General features: G+C 34.7%; 1 protein-coding gene across 4 annotated transcripts; it reads right to left on the bottom strand.

Annotated features, from left to right (window-relative positions):
* Positions 1-610: 610 nt before the first annotated feature.
* Positions 611-15500, bottom strand: LRIF1 (ligand dependent nuclear receptor interacting factor 1). 4 transcript variants are annotated; one of them, XM_081305312.1, is made up of 4 exons: positions 14026-15500; positions 3344-4850; positions 1941-2213; positions 611-1122 (listed from the first exon to the last, which is right to left on the bottom strand). In XM_081305312.1, exons 2-4 carry the CDS (start codon positions 4835-4837, stop codon positions 685-687), a joined length of 2205 nt encoding a protein of 734 aa, XP_081161438.1. In that variant the 5' UTR covers positions 4838-4850; positions 14026-15500; the 3' UTR covers positions 611-684. The 4 variants fall into 4 exon arrangements, with proteins under 4 accessions (XP_081161438.1, XP_081161437.1, XP_081161440.1 ...); XM_081305311.1 differs by having other exon boundaries at positions 14460-15499; XM_081305314.1 differs by lacking the exon at positions 3344-4850 and having other exon boundaries at positions 14026-15475.
* Between the last annotated feature and the right edge of the window lie 1955 nt (positions 15501-17455).

The following is a 17455-nucleotide window of genomic DNA, read 5'->3' as shown; positions in this document are numbered from 1 at the left end:
CAAAAACCTTATATACAAATATTCAAACTTGGGAAGTTTTCAGTTAAAATAATAGAAAAATATAAATTTTTTCCTTCCAGAAAAAGGTATCTAAGAAAATGTTTCAGACACCTCATGTATATTATTCACAAGTCATACATGAATCACCCTCTTCTGTATTTCTTAAATTCTATAATAAACTGATGAAAAAACAGGTTTCATTGTCAAAGAATATGAACAGGTTTCATTTTCAGAATACATCTATATTTTAACAATAGTCCCGCTGTTTATCTGCAGTTTTGCTTTCTGTGATTTCAGTTATCCACCATCAACTGCTATCCAGAAATACTAAAGCAGAACATTCCAGAAAGAAATAATTTATTATAACTTTTTTTAAAATTCTGTCATTTTGAGTAGTGTGATGAAATCTTACACTCCCCTGGCTCAAGACATGAATCATCCCTTTGTCCAAGGTATCCACTCTATATCTGCTACTTGACCATTATTCACTTATGTAACTGTTATCGGAGTGACTGTCAACAGTATTACAGTACTTGTATACAGGGTTCAGTACTATCTCCACTTTCGAACCTTCCATTTGAAAAGCATTCTGGTAGATAAGGGTGGAATAATATACTAATACAAAAGTCTATTTAAAAAACACAGTTATTTCATATTAAAGTCTTTCAATACATAACATTTTTATTATTTTTGTTGCATCTTCTTACGCATTTCTTCAAGAGCTGCTTCTTTCTCTCTTAGCACTTGTTTAAGTCTTCTTATTTTTTCATCTCGGACAGTTTCTTCTAATTCTGGTGGTGTCACTGGGAAAATATCTTCAGTATATTTTTTACTAAAGAAATTACTTTGTTCAAAAGCTGCATATGAACTCAATGCACCTTTCTCCTCCTTCTTGTGGGAATAGTGTTCTACTTCAGTTATCTTTTCTTCTCTGGTTTTGCTGCAGCTTGTGGGAATGTTATTTTTTGATACGTCTGAAGTCGGTAAAACACTGCATAGGGGTTGGGAACTGGTGACAATAGTTACCCCATTTATGACTGTGTTGCAGGTACTCTCAGTTTTTCTCTTCTTTGTGTGATCCATCTTCTTCATGTTTTTTGCTTTTCTTTTCTTGTTAAAACCCTGTTGCAATGTTGAGTAAGATCATGAAAAAAAGTTATTGTCATATATATAATGTGCTCTCAAATTTAACAAAATTTGCAAACACAAATATTTAGCAAGTAAACTCAATTCAATGAAATTTACTTGGGCCAACAATAGCAAAAAAGACCGGGATCCTACTGTGTGGTATCAAAACAAATAGCACTGTATGTAATCAAAGTCACTGAGAATAAACTGCTTAATTCACACCATTCCTGTTCATGTATTAAGAGCTCTATGGACATACCAGCAAAATACAATAGCACTTGTGAAGCACCTGAGAAATAGCTGATTTAATTTTTTTTTTTTCCTTTGCACAGAAGATACATGTGGAAGGAAGCTTTTCATTGGGCAGGGTTGAGGTTCAGAATACTAGATGATAGATGATGATATAGTCATAACCAGAATGACAATAGATAAAGTTACAGGGACATATCTTTTCATTATTACTGACCACTTAGGTTGCTTACAATGTATTAATAGTAAAATTGCAATGAACATCTGCATGCTTATATTTTCCACATTTGGATAATCAGTTGAAATGTTATGGTCTATTCTTGTATTACAATGGGAAAAAAAGATAATAGGTGAATAAAAACACTTAAAACAATGTCTTAACTGGGGATAGGTTTTTATCTGTGCATGTTTCTTTTAAACATTGTTTTGGTATAATACATACTTGCAAATTTGATAACAATCACCATTCATACCAGTGCACAAAACTAAAAACCAAATTTAAAAAAACTAATATATTCATATATTTTTGTAGTATTTACAAGGGACACTTTAAGACCTATTACCTGTTTTCTCTCTTGTTCCTTCACCACAAACTCTGTCTCTGTGTTAGTACTACTCTTCATCACACTGCTAAAGGAATCAAAACTTTTTCCAGAGTGCAAATGATCAGGAATTCGAATAAGGCACACTCGCAAATCTTTAGTGAGACCAAATATCTTTTTAAATTCAGCATCGCTCTTCAGACATGATGCCTTAACACTATTTCCTTGAGAGACTTTCTTGTCATTTCTTGCTTGAGAGACTTTTCCTAACGTTGATGCCATCTCATTCTGTATCTGGAATTAAGAAAACACAAACAATACTACTAATTACTCAATTTATCAGACTAGTAACTAAGAGATTATTTAATCTTTCATAAAAAAGATATCATGCTTTTAAGGATTTGCATTACCTTTACCTTACCACCCACACTCAAAATACTGAATTTAAATAAAATCTAAAATAATTCCCCTACAATTTCTACCTTTAGCTTGTTGCACTAGAAAGGTAACAGTCCATTCTCAAACAACTGAAATGAGAATAGAGGCCAATAACAACTTTTAAAAAAAAGTAACATTATTTAGAAATTAGTCTTCTGAAACATTATGTCTTTAATCAATTGTGTAATTATCAGAATTCACTTCCTTACATCTCTAAAGTTTAATGGATTATTACTGAAGAGGAAAAATACTGACATTATAAAGCAGACCTCTAAGTAAAACAAGGAAAAGGTAGGTACATAAGTATATAATAAGCACACAAACATTCATATCTTAAGAACAGAGGGTAACTGGTGGGCATGAGGAGTCAGAGAGAAGGGCTTAAAAAAAAGAAAAAAGAAACCTGTTTTAACAAAAATAAATAAATAAACCCACCACCAAAGATAATGATAAAATCTTATTTCCACAAACAACTGAAAGATACTGACTAGTCCTATCCCACCCTTTCCACATTAAAAAGAAAAAAACCTGAATATTTCTCCAATACCTTCTCTCTCTCTCTCTCACACACACCTCCCCAAAAACCCAGTTCTCTATATACATGTTGCTTTCTTCATATACTAAAAGCATACTATTTTATATATATATATATTTATGTATGTACACAATTTTACTAATCTTTGAAGTCATAAAATCCTCCCCCCAACTCTTCTAAGAAAACTTGCTGTTCTGCTTTTTTTTTTTGGTTGTTGTTGTTATTAGTTTGTTTTTGTTTTGAAGAGTTGGTGTCCAAATGATTCAAGATATTGTTTGGACTTGCCTAATTGTACTCCTTCTCAAACAATATTTACTCAGATGAGAGTTTTGATTTAATTAAGTATATGCATGATGGAGTGGGGGTGGGTAAAAGAGGTATCATAACTGAGAATTAAGAAAAAATTTCTATATAGATATATAAAAAGAATACCCTGACATGGGAAAATTACCTTTGATTCTTGGTCTCTGAAAACATACTGTTGTGAAGTAACAGTTGTTGCATCAACAGAGGAATTTATTTTCTCTATGCTCTGGATCGTATTTCCTTTTCTGGGGGCATTCTGTCCTGTACTAAATCCATCTGGAAAGACTGGCTTTGTGAATAAAGTCTTACTCTGTTTTAGGTAGTTACTGGATTGATTCATGTTATGTGGGTTTGTGGTAGAAAGAGATGATTTTTCGAACATTTTATTCTTCTCTGCACTTAGATTAATCATGGAAGCAAGCTGGGTATTTGAAAGTGATTTTGTCTCCATCTGTAAAGATTTACTTTTAGCCAAAACAATATTTACAACCTCTCTGGATATTTCTGTGACTGGACTTGAACTCACTACCTGTGATGTGTTTTTTCTCAGTGGAATATCAGGAGAAACAGAATTCTGATGATCAATTTGTGATGGCAAAATATCTGCCCCCTTTTTAGCCAACAGATAGACTTTCCCATTAAACATAACCAAAGCATTATCTTTAATTGGCACACTTATGGATTGTGTCCCACTAGGACTGATGGTACTCAATGGTGGCATATTTACAGTATTATTTCCCAAACTTTTCCTATCTACGAAAGTTTTTAAAATCTTTGAAGCCACATTATTTGAAGATTTAACAGGAACAAGAGATGGAGTACAAGGCCGTAGATTTTCTTGAAAAATCCATTTCACTGGAGCAGCTTGAGAATGCTGACCACCTTTTAATTGTGTCTCTGCAGCAACTTTCGATGGAATTTGGGTGGTATTTAGTATCAATGGCTTTGCTATTTCTTTAACAGGTTTTGGATAGATATTTTGAAAGTTCTTGGTAACTACATTTTTCACTGTATTTACAGGAGATACATAAATAACTGTTGGTATTTGGGAGGACTCAACTGCTCCTGAGGTACTTGTGGTTGCAGCTGCAAGTATCTTTTGCTGAACTGAAGGAGGCAATGATGATGCAGGTACGGATTTCACTTCAGCATGGGCTGGAATTTGTAAATGATGCCCGGAAGGCAAAACTGGAGACTTCACAGTCATTGGAAGATTCGGGGTTTTGACTACAATATAAGATGAATCATTTTGTGTTGAGGGAGGAACAGCAAATGTTTGCATGGTGAGTCCATCAATTTTCACACCATGACTCTTAACTTTAGAAACTGATGAGGTAAAATTTTCAGTTCCCACAGAAGTAACTCTACCTTTTTCTGCTGTATCTACTGTTCTTGTAAGAAAATACTTTGAAGAACTGGCTGGCTGAAAAATGGGCAATTGAACTGATGCACTTGTGGAAGAGCTGGAAATCTGAGTCTGAAAAGTAACTTGAACTGGTTTTCCTGTATTCCCTTTCAAAGCATCAGACATGACTGAAGATTGAACTAGTGGGATAAGATTTCCAGAAGAATTAGGAATTGGAAGTAATTGCAGAAGATTTTTTCCATCCGAGCCAATCGTCTGAACTACTTGATACATGCAGCCTGAAACACTTAAAAGAACATTTTGAGTAAATAAATACAACATACTACATGGTATATACATTTTATTTTTAAACAAATATTTGCAAAAATTATTTTAAACTATTAAAATATAATAAAATAATTTCTTATTTTGAGTTTGCAAAGAGAAATATCTCATAATTAGGCAATAGATATGAGATATTAACATTTTTTCTCAGTAGAGATTTCTAAGGTTTTACCCTATATGACACTAGAATAGACTCCTTGAAACTATCAGCATTATCCCTTCTCCATTTCCTTGAATTCTTTCCTTTTCTCCTTTACTTTTACTAGCAGGATTCTCATTCCCACCTCTACTTATGTTTATTCTTTTATTCTCACTTTTTTTCTTCCAAATCTATTCTATCTTCTTCCAACTGACAATGAATCACAAGTTCAGTTGTCAACCACTTTTATTTTCCTTACGACATCTCACATGGTGATATGCTAGTATGCCACATTTCATACTATAGAGTTAACTGGGTTTCTCATGTAAGAACCATTTCCTCTTGTGATTTTTGTTATAGTACATTTGAGGTTTGGTGCTAAATAGTCTCTTGTCCTTATATTGGTTTAATTATCAATTGTCTCATCAACCCATCTGTATAATACTATGGCAATTTTAGCTGAACAGTTGTCAATGAAGGTAGAACAGACTGGAAATCAACACATTCTTTGTAACTAAGCCGATTGTTAGATTTTAAGAAAAGTCAATACATACTAAATCTCTGTATAATAAATTATTTGGTGATTACTTAAATGCAGACATCTTAAGTTATTTATAACTAAAACTATCTTTCAGTTCTTGAAAAATATTGAGCTCTCATGGTCTCCAGGGCCATCTTACATGCTATCACTCTACCTAAGTACTCTTCCCAGACATAGTTCATCATAGAGCTCAAGTCTCAGAATAATTAATATTTCTCAAGAGATACATTCTCTGGTCAACTTAACTTCCCATGTCTTTCCTTCATAATTAATCTATAACATTATATCAACTAATTCCCTTTGACATAGGATGTTATATAATAACAGTGTTTGTTTTCATATCTATAGACTGTCTCCTATGCTAAATTACAGCAACATGAGTAAGAGTCCATATGGTTTTCATATACTCAATGAATAAAAAAAATCAAAAGGACATTTTATGATGTGAAAATTATACGAAATCCAAATTTCAGTATCTATAAATAGGTTCTTAATATTACCCAAAGTCACATTTTGTATTTTGTACATGTCTGCTTTCATGCTAAATGATAGAGTTGAATAGCTGCAGCAGAGATCATATGGTTCTCAAAGACTAAAATATTTACTACCTAGTTCTATACAGAAAAGTGTTTGGTGGCTCCCCAGATACACCAACTTGTAATCTCTTAAACTACTGTGTAAGTGGATATGTAGAGTCAATTATCATTAAGTAAGATAAAGGATGTATTTGAAAGAATACAAAAATGCTTATTCCTTTTGTTAAAATATTCTCTTCCCAAGGCTTTCAGTTTCTTTGCTAACTCATCCAATCTGAAGGACAGAACTCTTCTTCCTACTCTGTACTTTTTCCTACATTTCTTTTATATAAATAACTTTGATTACTAAAATACCACTTATACGTCAACAATTCCCACATTTATATTTGTACCTTCTTTAAGATACAGGCTTATTATATATACCCCTACTTCCCCTTGACATTTTTTTCAGAATCTTAAAGGCTCCTAAAACTGAATGGCTAGACTATCTCTGCCCATCATTACACTCAAAATTCCTTGCTATCTCATCTCTTAGGCACCTAAGTCAGAGCGCGTAAATCTTGTTTTCTCATCCCTTGTATCTAATCCATCAGAAATCCTATCCATATCATTGTTTAAATTTCCGTAACCTGTTCAATTCTTTCCAAATCAACTGTTGCCACTCTAAGATAAGGAAATATCATCTCTGACTTAAGAGTACTCCAGTAGCTTCAAAATTTCTTTTTCCCTTTGGTCATAGATATCTTCTCCCTTTTAGTTCCATTCAGTACACTAAAACTGGTCCTTCCTGGCTTACAACATTTCTAGTTGCTTCCCATTATTCTTCGAATGGCAGAAAGAAAACCATTACTTCTGATACAATGGAAGCCAAAGGAAGAGAGGATTTAAAGAAAATTGGGCAATTATATGGAAAGCTTCTGAGAGTCCAGAAAGAATGAGGATTAAAAATATACACTGGATGGGCTGGGATTGTGGCTCAGTGGTGGAGCATTTGCCTAGAATGTGTAAGGCCCTGGGTTCAAGACTCATCACTGCATATAAATAAGTGAATAAAATAAAGGTTCATCAACATCTAAAGAAATAAAAATATATACACACTGGAAGAAAGACTGGCAAGAAGCTAGAAGAGGAAAAGTGGAGTTAAAGAAGGGAACTTTCTTTTTTATTTATTCATTTTTTAAGGTTAGATGAACCAAGGCATATGTAAATGCTCATATGAACCAGTTAAGAGAAAGAAATTAATAATTAAGAGAGAAAAAGATGACCAATAAGGAGTTATCAAATAGAAACCAGAAGACAAGTAGAGGAATTAAAACTTATAGCAGGAGAAATATCTTCTTCTATTGGAATTGAAAGGAAGGTTAGGTATACTTGCAGGTAAGGTACATAACTTTGGTGTCAGAAAGCTGCAATTCTGATCTGATAGCATTTATTTTCTTCATGAAAAAGGATATGACATCATCTACTGGGAATAAGAGCAAACACAGGGAGAGATTTGAGGAGGATCAAAAATTTGGAACAGTCTTTGTGAAAGAATAAGCTGACCATAGAAAATATTAGAGTTGTCAGGTGTGTACTAATGGATGAGGGAGGCAGGTAGTAATTATGAATTTGTAGTGCTACTAATTTGTACTCTTGTGAAATTTTCTTTCTCTCACTATATACAAGTAAAGAGAAAGCATACTGTGAATTCATATAGGATGGCGATGATTTCAGAAGGGTACAATGAAAACTGAAAAGGAAATTGATAAGAGATATTAAAATGATAAAACAGAATCTAAACTAGATACAAAGGAAATGAAAGAATCAAGGTTAAAATATAAAGAAAAAGGACTGGAAAGTCATATAAAGTTAAAGAAGTCATAGTGAAGCCTAGGGTACAGCTCAGTGGTAGAGCACGTGCATGCTCAATCCTCAGCATAAAACAAAACAACCCAAAAAACCACAATGGAAGTATTTAACAAGTAAGCTAGAAATATAAGACCTGATATTTAGAAAGCAGGATGCCTGAATCAATAATTCTGTAGATGCAGCAATTTCATCTGATAACAAGGACTACAGAATTAACTGGCTATGACAGAATGGAGAATTAAAAAACTGGGGGAAAAGATCTTCATATCAAAGAACCAGGCAACAAAGATATTATCCATATAGATGTTGAAGTCATACAGAATTAGAAAGAAGACTGTGAGCTAGATGCCTAGTTCAATGGCAGGAAGACGGTAGATACTCTTAATGAGCCACAATTAAGAACTGATATTCCAGAAAGTTGTCTTGAAGCCCACTTTTTTGCAGTCTATTTTCTATCCTACAATTCTATTAAAACTTCATTCTCAAATATTACCAAATACGTCTTCATAGTTAAATCTGTCTTCATCCTCATTCCTTTCGTACTGTCTGTTGCCAAGTGACACTGATGGCCAATTATACTTTCATCTTGAAACTCGTCTCATTCTTTTTGTGGTTTCTAGTGTGTACAATTTGTTTCTCTTGATTTTCTTTGCCCTCCCTTCCTTATTCATTTTTCGGCATTGTAAGTATTCAATCATGGCTATTCTTCAAAGTATAGTTCTTGACTCTGCTTTTCTTCTTTAGACATTCTTCCTTAAAGAGTACACCAATTTTCATGGCTTCAAATATTCCCCTCAACTACTTCCTTCGTAATACTGACTCCTAGGGGTACATGCTTTTATTCCTATACCCAATATTGATCTCAGTTTCATAGTTGTGATGTCTTATAAAATGCTTCCGTTTTAATACCATCATTTAAAATTCAACAAGTTAAAATTAATCTCTATTAAAAACTAGTACTTTATCCTACTTTCCAACCATATGATAGCACTATACACCAGGTCATAAAGGCTATAAATCACCAAGTCATCTCTAACGTATCATTATCTTCTTATTCACTTTAGATTCCCTGTAGCACTTTGCATTCATACTTATAAAATAAACAGGTACAGAAATGTATACTGAACAAATTACCAAGTCTATAGTTTTCTATTTTTTAACAGACTGCATCCATCTTTTCTTTTTTCACCATTCCAACTTTTACCATCTAGATTAAACCTCATCATCTTGTCTAGAGCTCTTCCATCTGGTTTCTTTTGCTTTGATGTTTAAGCTAGTTTTTCTGGTTGCAATTACTACTGACTAGTATGTATACTAGGATAAATTGTTTTCATCCTGTTGCTTTGTGCTCAAAGTTTCAATGTTAATCACTGCCACCCAGTTTTACAGGAAAATCTACAACCTAGTCCCAATCAATCTTTAGAATACCATCTACAACTTCTCTATATGAAACCTTTGCTCTATGAAGAGACCTTTTTGCTATTCTGGAGTATGCCATGCAACTTATTCATTCTAAGTATTCTTTAATTTTTATTTTCCAACAACTTAAAATAGGCTCAAAATTCATCTGCCTCACAAAACACCTGCCAGTCATTCAAACTCACAGTTTCTTTCAACTTTGGAATCACTGAAACACTTTCACTGATGCTGGAACTGATGCTGGAAGTTACGTAATACTTTCTTTATTGCCTTTTATCTACTAGCTATTTTTTAAAAATAAAACAAAATGATATTTCCCCCAGCAACACTGAACTCCTTAAGGTAAGACACCATATCAATGACTTGCAATTGTTCTTCAACTACCAAGCACAGCAGACCCTTGAAAAATATTATATGAAAAATGATGCAGTTCTTTCTAGTCACCATTTCAACTCAACTATCTCAATGCTTTTTATTGTTTAGTATCCTTTCATATAATTATATACTTCATTTATCAGCAAAATCTGCCTAACAATTAGAAGTTTCATGTGAGCAGAACACATCCTTTATAAGTATTTGTGTAAGAACAAACATGTTTTAGTTGAGATGGTATTTCAACAAATTACATATATTTCTGATCCTTTACACACTACATTAGATGGCCTCTACATTTCTGCTTTAAAAAACTTATTGCAAAAATTATTTTGAAATCTAATTATTGAACTCCCCACATGCTCCCTTCACAAAAAGAGGGAAAATGCAGCTTCTTCCAAGTCTACATATCAGTAAAGATCCACATAATCTACCAGAGACCATAAATTCCTCAAGGGTAGTTTACTCTATTAACACCTACATCCTGTGCACATAATAGAGCAAATGAACTTTAGAAGTAATAAAGTTAGCTGGATTGAATCCTACAAACTATAATTTTAAAAATCCCTAATTTCCTGGCAATAAAATAGAATGGATTCTAAGTACTAAGCTGAAATGCAGAAAGTTAAGGAAAAAAGTGATACATTATAGTAAAATTCATACTCTTTCAATCAATATTCTTTTTTCCCCACATCTAGAAGTTAACACTCCATTTAAAAGATTAACTAACTAATCAAATCCTACAAAGATGCTATTTTCTTAAAGATCATATTCTGCTGGATGACTGAACTAAAACCAGAATCAGAATCTACTTCCTGTGTTCTGGCTTGGTCACTTAAAAAGAAATTTACATGTTCTCTTCAAATCTCTATTTATTCATCTGTTATATGGAGAAAATAAGGATAGCTATAATGTTATAACTGCCATGGAGCATGATAGATATAGTCTTCCATTAAATTTTGCAATTGGTCTCCAAAAATAAAGTCTTTTGAAAACATTATAAAAACTAACCAAAAGGCCTATTAAGCAGGGCACTGTGGTGCACACCTATCCCAGGTATTTGGGAAGCTGAGATGGGAGGATCACTTGAGCCAAGTTCAAGACCATCCTGAGCAACTTAGTGCGACTCCATCTCCAAAAGAAAAAAAAAGCCTATTAAACATACTGACATTATTATATAACTTTGGACACTTTTTGAGTATTCTAATACTGGAATGAGATGCATATTCAAATAGGATGAAAAAAATTTTGAAATATTCCCATAAAATACATCATTTCAACTGCTAGGAGTTCCTTTTCTATCTTTCTATCTATTATGCAACATTAAGTACATACATAATATATGTAAGTACTTGTTATATATAATAACACATGTCACATATTAAATGTATTATAATAGTTGTCATTAATTGTACTTCTACTTGCCCAACTAGGTGGGTAGTGTCATTAACACTTCATAGTTGAAAAAGCAAGGTGGTTAGAAATAGTGTAAACTTTTGCAGAATACATGCTCTTCTTGAACAATCCTATTCACTTTCTGTATTTAGCATAACTCCACCAAAACAGAGCCCAAAAATTCAAATGTATCAAGCGACAGATTAATGACAGATTTGTTAGCATGTACATACAGTTTATCTCTCCCTCTCTCCCTCCCCCATCTCACATGCTCATATAAATTTCAAAAGTAAAAATGAAGCTTGTACATTCAAATGTACACCAAACTGAAAGTGAAACATTATCTTTCTAACCAAAGCAAGACCCCTGTTGAGGACACTAATTATAGCTGGAAAACAAAGGGTTAAGGGAGGACAGACGCTAACTGCCAATCACATAACTAATTCCTATTGCTGGGGAATGTATAATCATAGGTTTATGTTATAATACCTCTAAACTTATGACTCCTAATTTTCTATTTTCAGCTTTCATCCTGGGGTTTCAGATTCAAATATCCTTCTGATTGCTTTGGGTATTCTTCATCTCAGTTAATTTACCAATATACACCCAGAAAACTCATACTATCATTGATTTCACTTTCTTCATGGCAATCAATAACAAGGTCTGCTTATTTTCCATACTAGTACTTTAAATCCAATGCCTCCTATACACCATTCTAGTTCAGGTACCCTCAGGATCTCTGAAAAGACCTATCTTACTTTCAAATCTATACTGACATCAGTTATCTAAAATATACACTTAAGCATGTCAATCTTCTCCTAAAATCTTCTAAACAATCTCCAACAGATGAAAAATAACCTCTTCAGCAGGGCAAGCCAACTCTTAAGAGTGCTCTACTTATCCTGTTCATAATACAAAAAAATCAAGCAAATTCTAAATTGTTAGAAACTAACCATATTGGTTATTTACCAAATTTTCTCTGGGCATATCCTGTATCTGTCTTTAACTGGATGGTTGACACTTATGTTTCCTAACTTGGTTGCTTCTGAAACCTTTCCTATAACTTCCTCGCTCTGTGCCCTGACAGCACCTCATGAATAACACTATCATAAAATTTATACATCTGCTTCTCCTCAACCCTCTCATTAGACTATAAGGTTTTTCATGGCAATGGCTGATAGCCCATTCTTCAGTCTCCCAATTTAGCACATAGTAGGTACTCAGTGCAAACCTACATAGGTACTATCACAAATATTTTCCAGATTTTCCCTTTGGACTTGTAAGATTAAATTTGGGTTTTACATTTTAAATCTGGATGAATTACAATAAACATTCCATACCACGTTACTGAATTTTCCTAAAAAGGAAAAGAGCAATAACTCAGGAAAAATTCAAACTACAGAAATTAAGAAAATCAATCATTTTATGAACAAATGATTTAGTACCATCAAAATTATTATCATAAAAATAACTAAACTTCCATTAAACTAAAATAGATGCCATTAATCATTACTTACAGAATTATATTTGGATATATGCATGCTATTACTTACAAAACAGAATAGAATCAAATATGCAACTGATAACTAAAGTGCTAAATAGCTTCAGAAAACTATTGGGTGAATGTTCAAAATATGTGACGTAAAAACCTCAACGATTTAAAGAAATAAATGCATGTAAATATGAAGAAACGACAATGCATAAACCAATGAGTTAACAACTTGAAGTGATTTATGAATGTAACCAAAACAATTTAACTGACAATGATTTTTTAAAAGTCAAAAAAAATTAACCAAAAGGATTAGAAACTGGATTAAAAAAATTCAAGTACACAATAAATAACCTTTAAAATATCTCAAATCTTATTCCTGATTTTGAAAATTAATGCAATTTTAAAATGAACTGTCTACAAATTATGCTAAGTCAGAGCTACCAAATACCTAAATACTAAAACAAGGTAAGAAAAATTAAACAATCATTAGAAAACAATTCTACTATTGCATTTACATACAGAGCGTTATCTCTGCACCTTCCCTCAAACTTCCACGAAATAAGAACTGTATATACACAAAAGCTGACTCTCTTTATGATGTTCAATACAACGGTTCTTTCCAAGTAGTTCTTTAATATTGTTCTAGCTTAGTACTTATTAATAACCGTTTCCTTTTATAATACTATGCATAATTTTAAAGAATTACCTTTAAACCAGGTAATAATCCTATGTCCTGGGTTATTCACATATCAAAAACAGCTAATATTTTAATAGTGCCTTACTCTTTTCTTAACACTATCATATATATATATATATATATATATATTTTTTTTTTTCTTTTAAATCTTAAAATATCTCTAGATGCTATTATTTACAAACTGGAAACTGAAGCCCTGGAATTCATAAATACCAACCCATAAAGCTGGGATTAACATCAGATGGCCTGATTTTCTTCAAACACAAATTCCCTTTTATGAGTTTTGCATCTAATGTCGTTCTTTGTAATCAGTCTGGAGACCTATTAATATTATTCTCGCACCTAAAATACACTGACTATGGTATATATCCCTCTTGTTAATATTTTGTTGTTCCCATTTAATCTTGAACAACAAATTCTTTAAAAATACAGAATTACTGATAATAAATGTCCCAAAGTTTACAAGAATGTCTTTCTAAAAAAACTAACGCATATACACGTACTGAACGCCCCTCCAGTCAACTATTGTGCTCTCTATATAGACATTCAATGATGTCACAATCTCATAAGTACTGGATTCACACGAGAATTTCTTTACTTTCCTCTATACATAAAGCTATTATCTGAAAATTAAAATATTCTATTTCCTTGTCCTAGCACAAGTTTTCTTCAATTTTATATCCTGTCTTTCTCACTCTGAAAAGGCGCCTATTCTAGCTGAAGGTCCAGCGCCCCCAAGGCTGCACTTGCTAATCCACGCCCACAGCGTGTTTTTCTGCCTGCGCCTGAGAATCTTCTAGAAGGGTTTGGTCACACAGTGCGTCGGCCATGTTGATTCTCCTCTCCTCGCCCGTGGAGATCTACTCAGTGCGCCTATGAAACTCGAGCCGCTGGAATCCTGCGGAGCCCGCGCAGGGCTGCGTGCGTCAGGCTCCGGAGAGCCTTTACGTTCCCGGGAGGGAGACGCTCGCTGGAGCGCCGGCGACGAGCGCTTTCCGCTGGAGCGGCGCACTCGGCAGGGTCTGACTCCGGTACACTGCGCAGCGTCGGGAAACGACGGCCCCCTCGACAGCCTGCCTAGAGACCGGGCCAGGGGCGGACGCGTGGAGGGTTCGAAACCGGTACTTACCAATGTGAGGCGTTGCCTGAATTTTCCTCTGCGGGTTTCAGGAAGACCCTCTGTAGATTATTGGACATTTTAGAGGGTGGGGAAGGGACAGATCATCCAGCAAAGTGGGAAATGTGGGGCTGAGGTTCTCAAGGAAGCGAAAGTCAGAACGAGAGAATATTGGGCTTCAGTTGCCCCGCAGCAATTGTGAGGGGTTCGCGCGGAACAGAGGGAGACCCCAGGCTCTCAAGAGGGCGTATCCCCAAGCTTCCGAGGGAGGTGGCGCAGCCACCCACAAACCGGAAGGCTGCGCGCGGCGTCTGCACCCTCCCAAACCCTCTCGGAGATTCAGCGTAAGTCTCCGCCTCCGAATCTACGTCATCGCTCCGCAGCCCTCAAAGCCGGAGAGGTGTGGCCTTAATGATACCGCCCCCAACAAGGGCCTGATCGGTGAAGACGGCGGCGTCCATTTGGCTCTGCCGCCCCGCCCACCGAAGCCGGTTGCCAGAGCAAAGCTCAGGCCCGGGGCATCCGGCATCGTCATGTCCGGTTACTAAGGCGAGTGGCTCGCTAAGGCTCCGCCCTTACAATGCGACCCAATCGCGAGTGAAGTTTGCCATCTCTTCTTCCGGATCAAGGAACAAATCGCAAAAGAAAATTCTCCGGACGTCTACGCAAAATAAAATATTTCCGGGGTCAATCGTAAATTTTTTGTCGTTTTGCTTCTAGTCTAAGTTTTCATGCCTTGCCCTTGTTTGAAAAGACTAAGGCAGGCCTTTTGGAGTCATCATACACTAGTGGTGTGAAAAAATTTTAGATGTCTTCCTAAAGAAGTCTTGTTACTGGTTCCCTGAAAGTCTCCCCCCACTTCTTGAGCTTTTTCCTCTAGACTTATTTAACCCCTTCTTCTACTTACACTTTCATGTCTCAGTCAAAACTGCCATTTATTGCCATATAAACGATTTGTTATGTCTCGAAAAATATTATTCCTTATAAAAACATTTTTTGACACCTTTGTTTCAATCTCCAGAGAAACGCTTTTCAGAAGTTTCTGGAATACTGAAGTTAATCTGAAATGGCTTCGGTCTCTGTTTAAAGGGTAGAAATTATAGTTAAATTGGCTCCGAAATGATGTGGGAGGGGTAGTTCCCCAAATCCAGTTTTATCTAGTGTAGGCAATCCCTGGAAAAAAACTGGCACTTCTCAAATTTAGGAGACTAAGTAGCCAATTTGAATGTTTATTTTGATTATTTACAAATGGAGTTATTTTTGATGGGCTTATTTTGCTTCCCATGATATTCCCCATTTATTTATTATCCATTTACAGGTACGGCAAATGCAATGATTTCATTCTTTAAAGCTGAGTAATAGTCCATTGAATATATACCACATTTTCTTTATACACTCATCTATTGAAGGATACCTAGAGTAGTTCCATAGTTCAGCTACTGTGAATGGACGTAGCTCATCAAACCAAAAGCTGAATGTTATCTCTGATATGTGGAAGTTAATTCACGAAGGGGGAAGCACTAGAGAAGAATTGAGTTATCTTTGATTAGATAGAGGGAAGTGAAGGGAGGGGAGGGGAGATGGAAACAGGAAGGATAATAGAGTGAAACAGACATTATTATTTTATGTATGTTGACTGCCATGGCCAACGTGATTCTACAACATGTACATTCAGAAAATTGAGAAATTATATCCCATCTGTGTATGCTATATCAAAGTGCATAAATGCATTCTATTGTCATTAAGATAATTTTTTTTAAATTAAATGGAGTTATTTCTTTCTGTAACCCCATAAGGAAATAATACTTGTTTAAAAAACTTCATGTCCATATATAATAAAAAATACTAACTTCTCTTCACTCGGTTGAAGGTTAACTTCAACTATATAGAATTTATATTTGTCTCATTACTGAAGAGGGGGTAGAGTGGTGAGTTCTTAATGTTGCTGTGAATTTTTCATCTATCTGTGAAAGCAAATTACTTGAAAGCGTTTCCCATTCCTCCTTGTTATATTTTTTCATTTACCTATCATTTCTTACCCTTTGCTTCTCATATTCATCAGCACTCCCTATAAATAAGACTAAGTATCTCAGGATGGGTTTTCTGGGAAGCAGATTCTTAGGATGGAGTTGGCTATGCAGAAGGTGTATTAGAGATCAATATCTGTGGAAATAAAGGACAGGAAGCAAAAGGCAGAGTGAGAAGCTAAGCTATGATTCCCAATCTCAGACAAGGCCTTAGCCTGCCCCACATAGAAGTCCAAAACTGGCATGAACTTAAGACATTTTATCCAGCAGGGTGACAGCTTTAAGATGATCGGTTACTGTTTGAAGACTGTGATGAAGAGTTTATGCCTTTGGATAAGAAGGATCTCTTTAGTCAAATCAATTATTCAAAGAGGCTGATTGATAAAGCTTGTCTGCTGGCAGCACTCCCAATATCTGGGAGAATATGACCTTCATTCCTTAAGAGCATTCTGGGATGTGCATCACAGCAACCGCTGTAGTCATTAAACCACTCAGACATCCATTTATTGCAATTGATGCTGTGTGTGTCATACTTATTAAGAATCTTCACTCAACAGCAATATTAATTATTCCCTCACTCAAAGCCATTGGCAATTTTCATTCATTGATTTCCTCCTACCTTTTTATCGATTTCTCCTCAGATCTTTTGAAGTTTCATCCTTCTCTTCTCAATCATTAAATAAGGGAGTTGCTTAAATCTTAATCATTAATCTTATTTTCTCAAACTGTCCTGCCTCCGAAGGTGATTTCATACATGCTTATAAGCATTCATTACTACCTCTACCCATTATTATACTACAAAACACAAAAATAACCATATGTACTAGATATTATACTGATATTTACTTCACAAATATTAACTTATTTACTTCCAACTAATAAAAAATTATTATATACAGATAAAGAAACTACCCACAGACAGGGCAAATAACTTTCCAGAGATTATACAGCTTCTGAGAGGTGGAGACATTTCCAAATCCA

This window comes from Spermophilus citellus, assembly GCF_964194105.1.
Source record: "Spermophilus citellus genome assembly, chromosome: 9".
In the NCBI taxonomy this organism is placed as follows: Eukaryota; Metazoa; Chordata; class Mammalia; order Rodentia; family Sciuridae; genus Spermophilus; species Spermophilus citellus.
The sequence above is the reverse complement of the archived record's forward strand: the minus strand, read 5'-3'. Positions and strand labels throughout refer to the sequence as shown.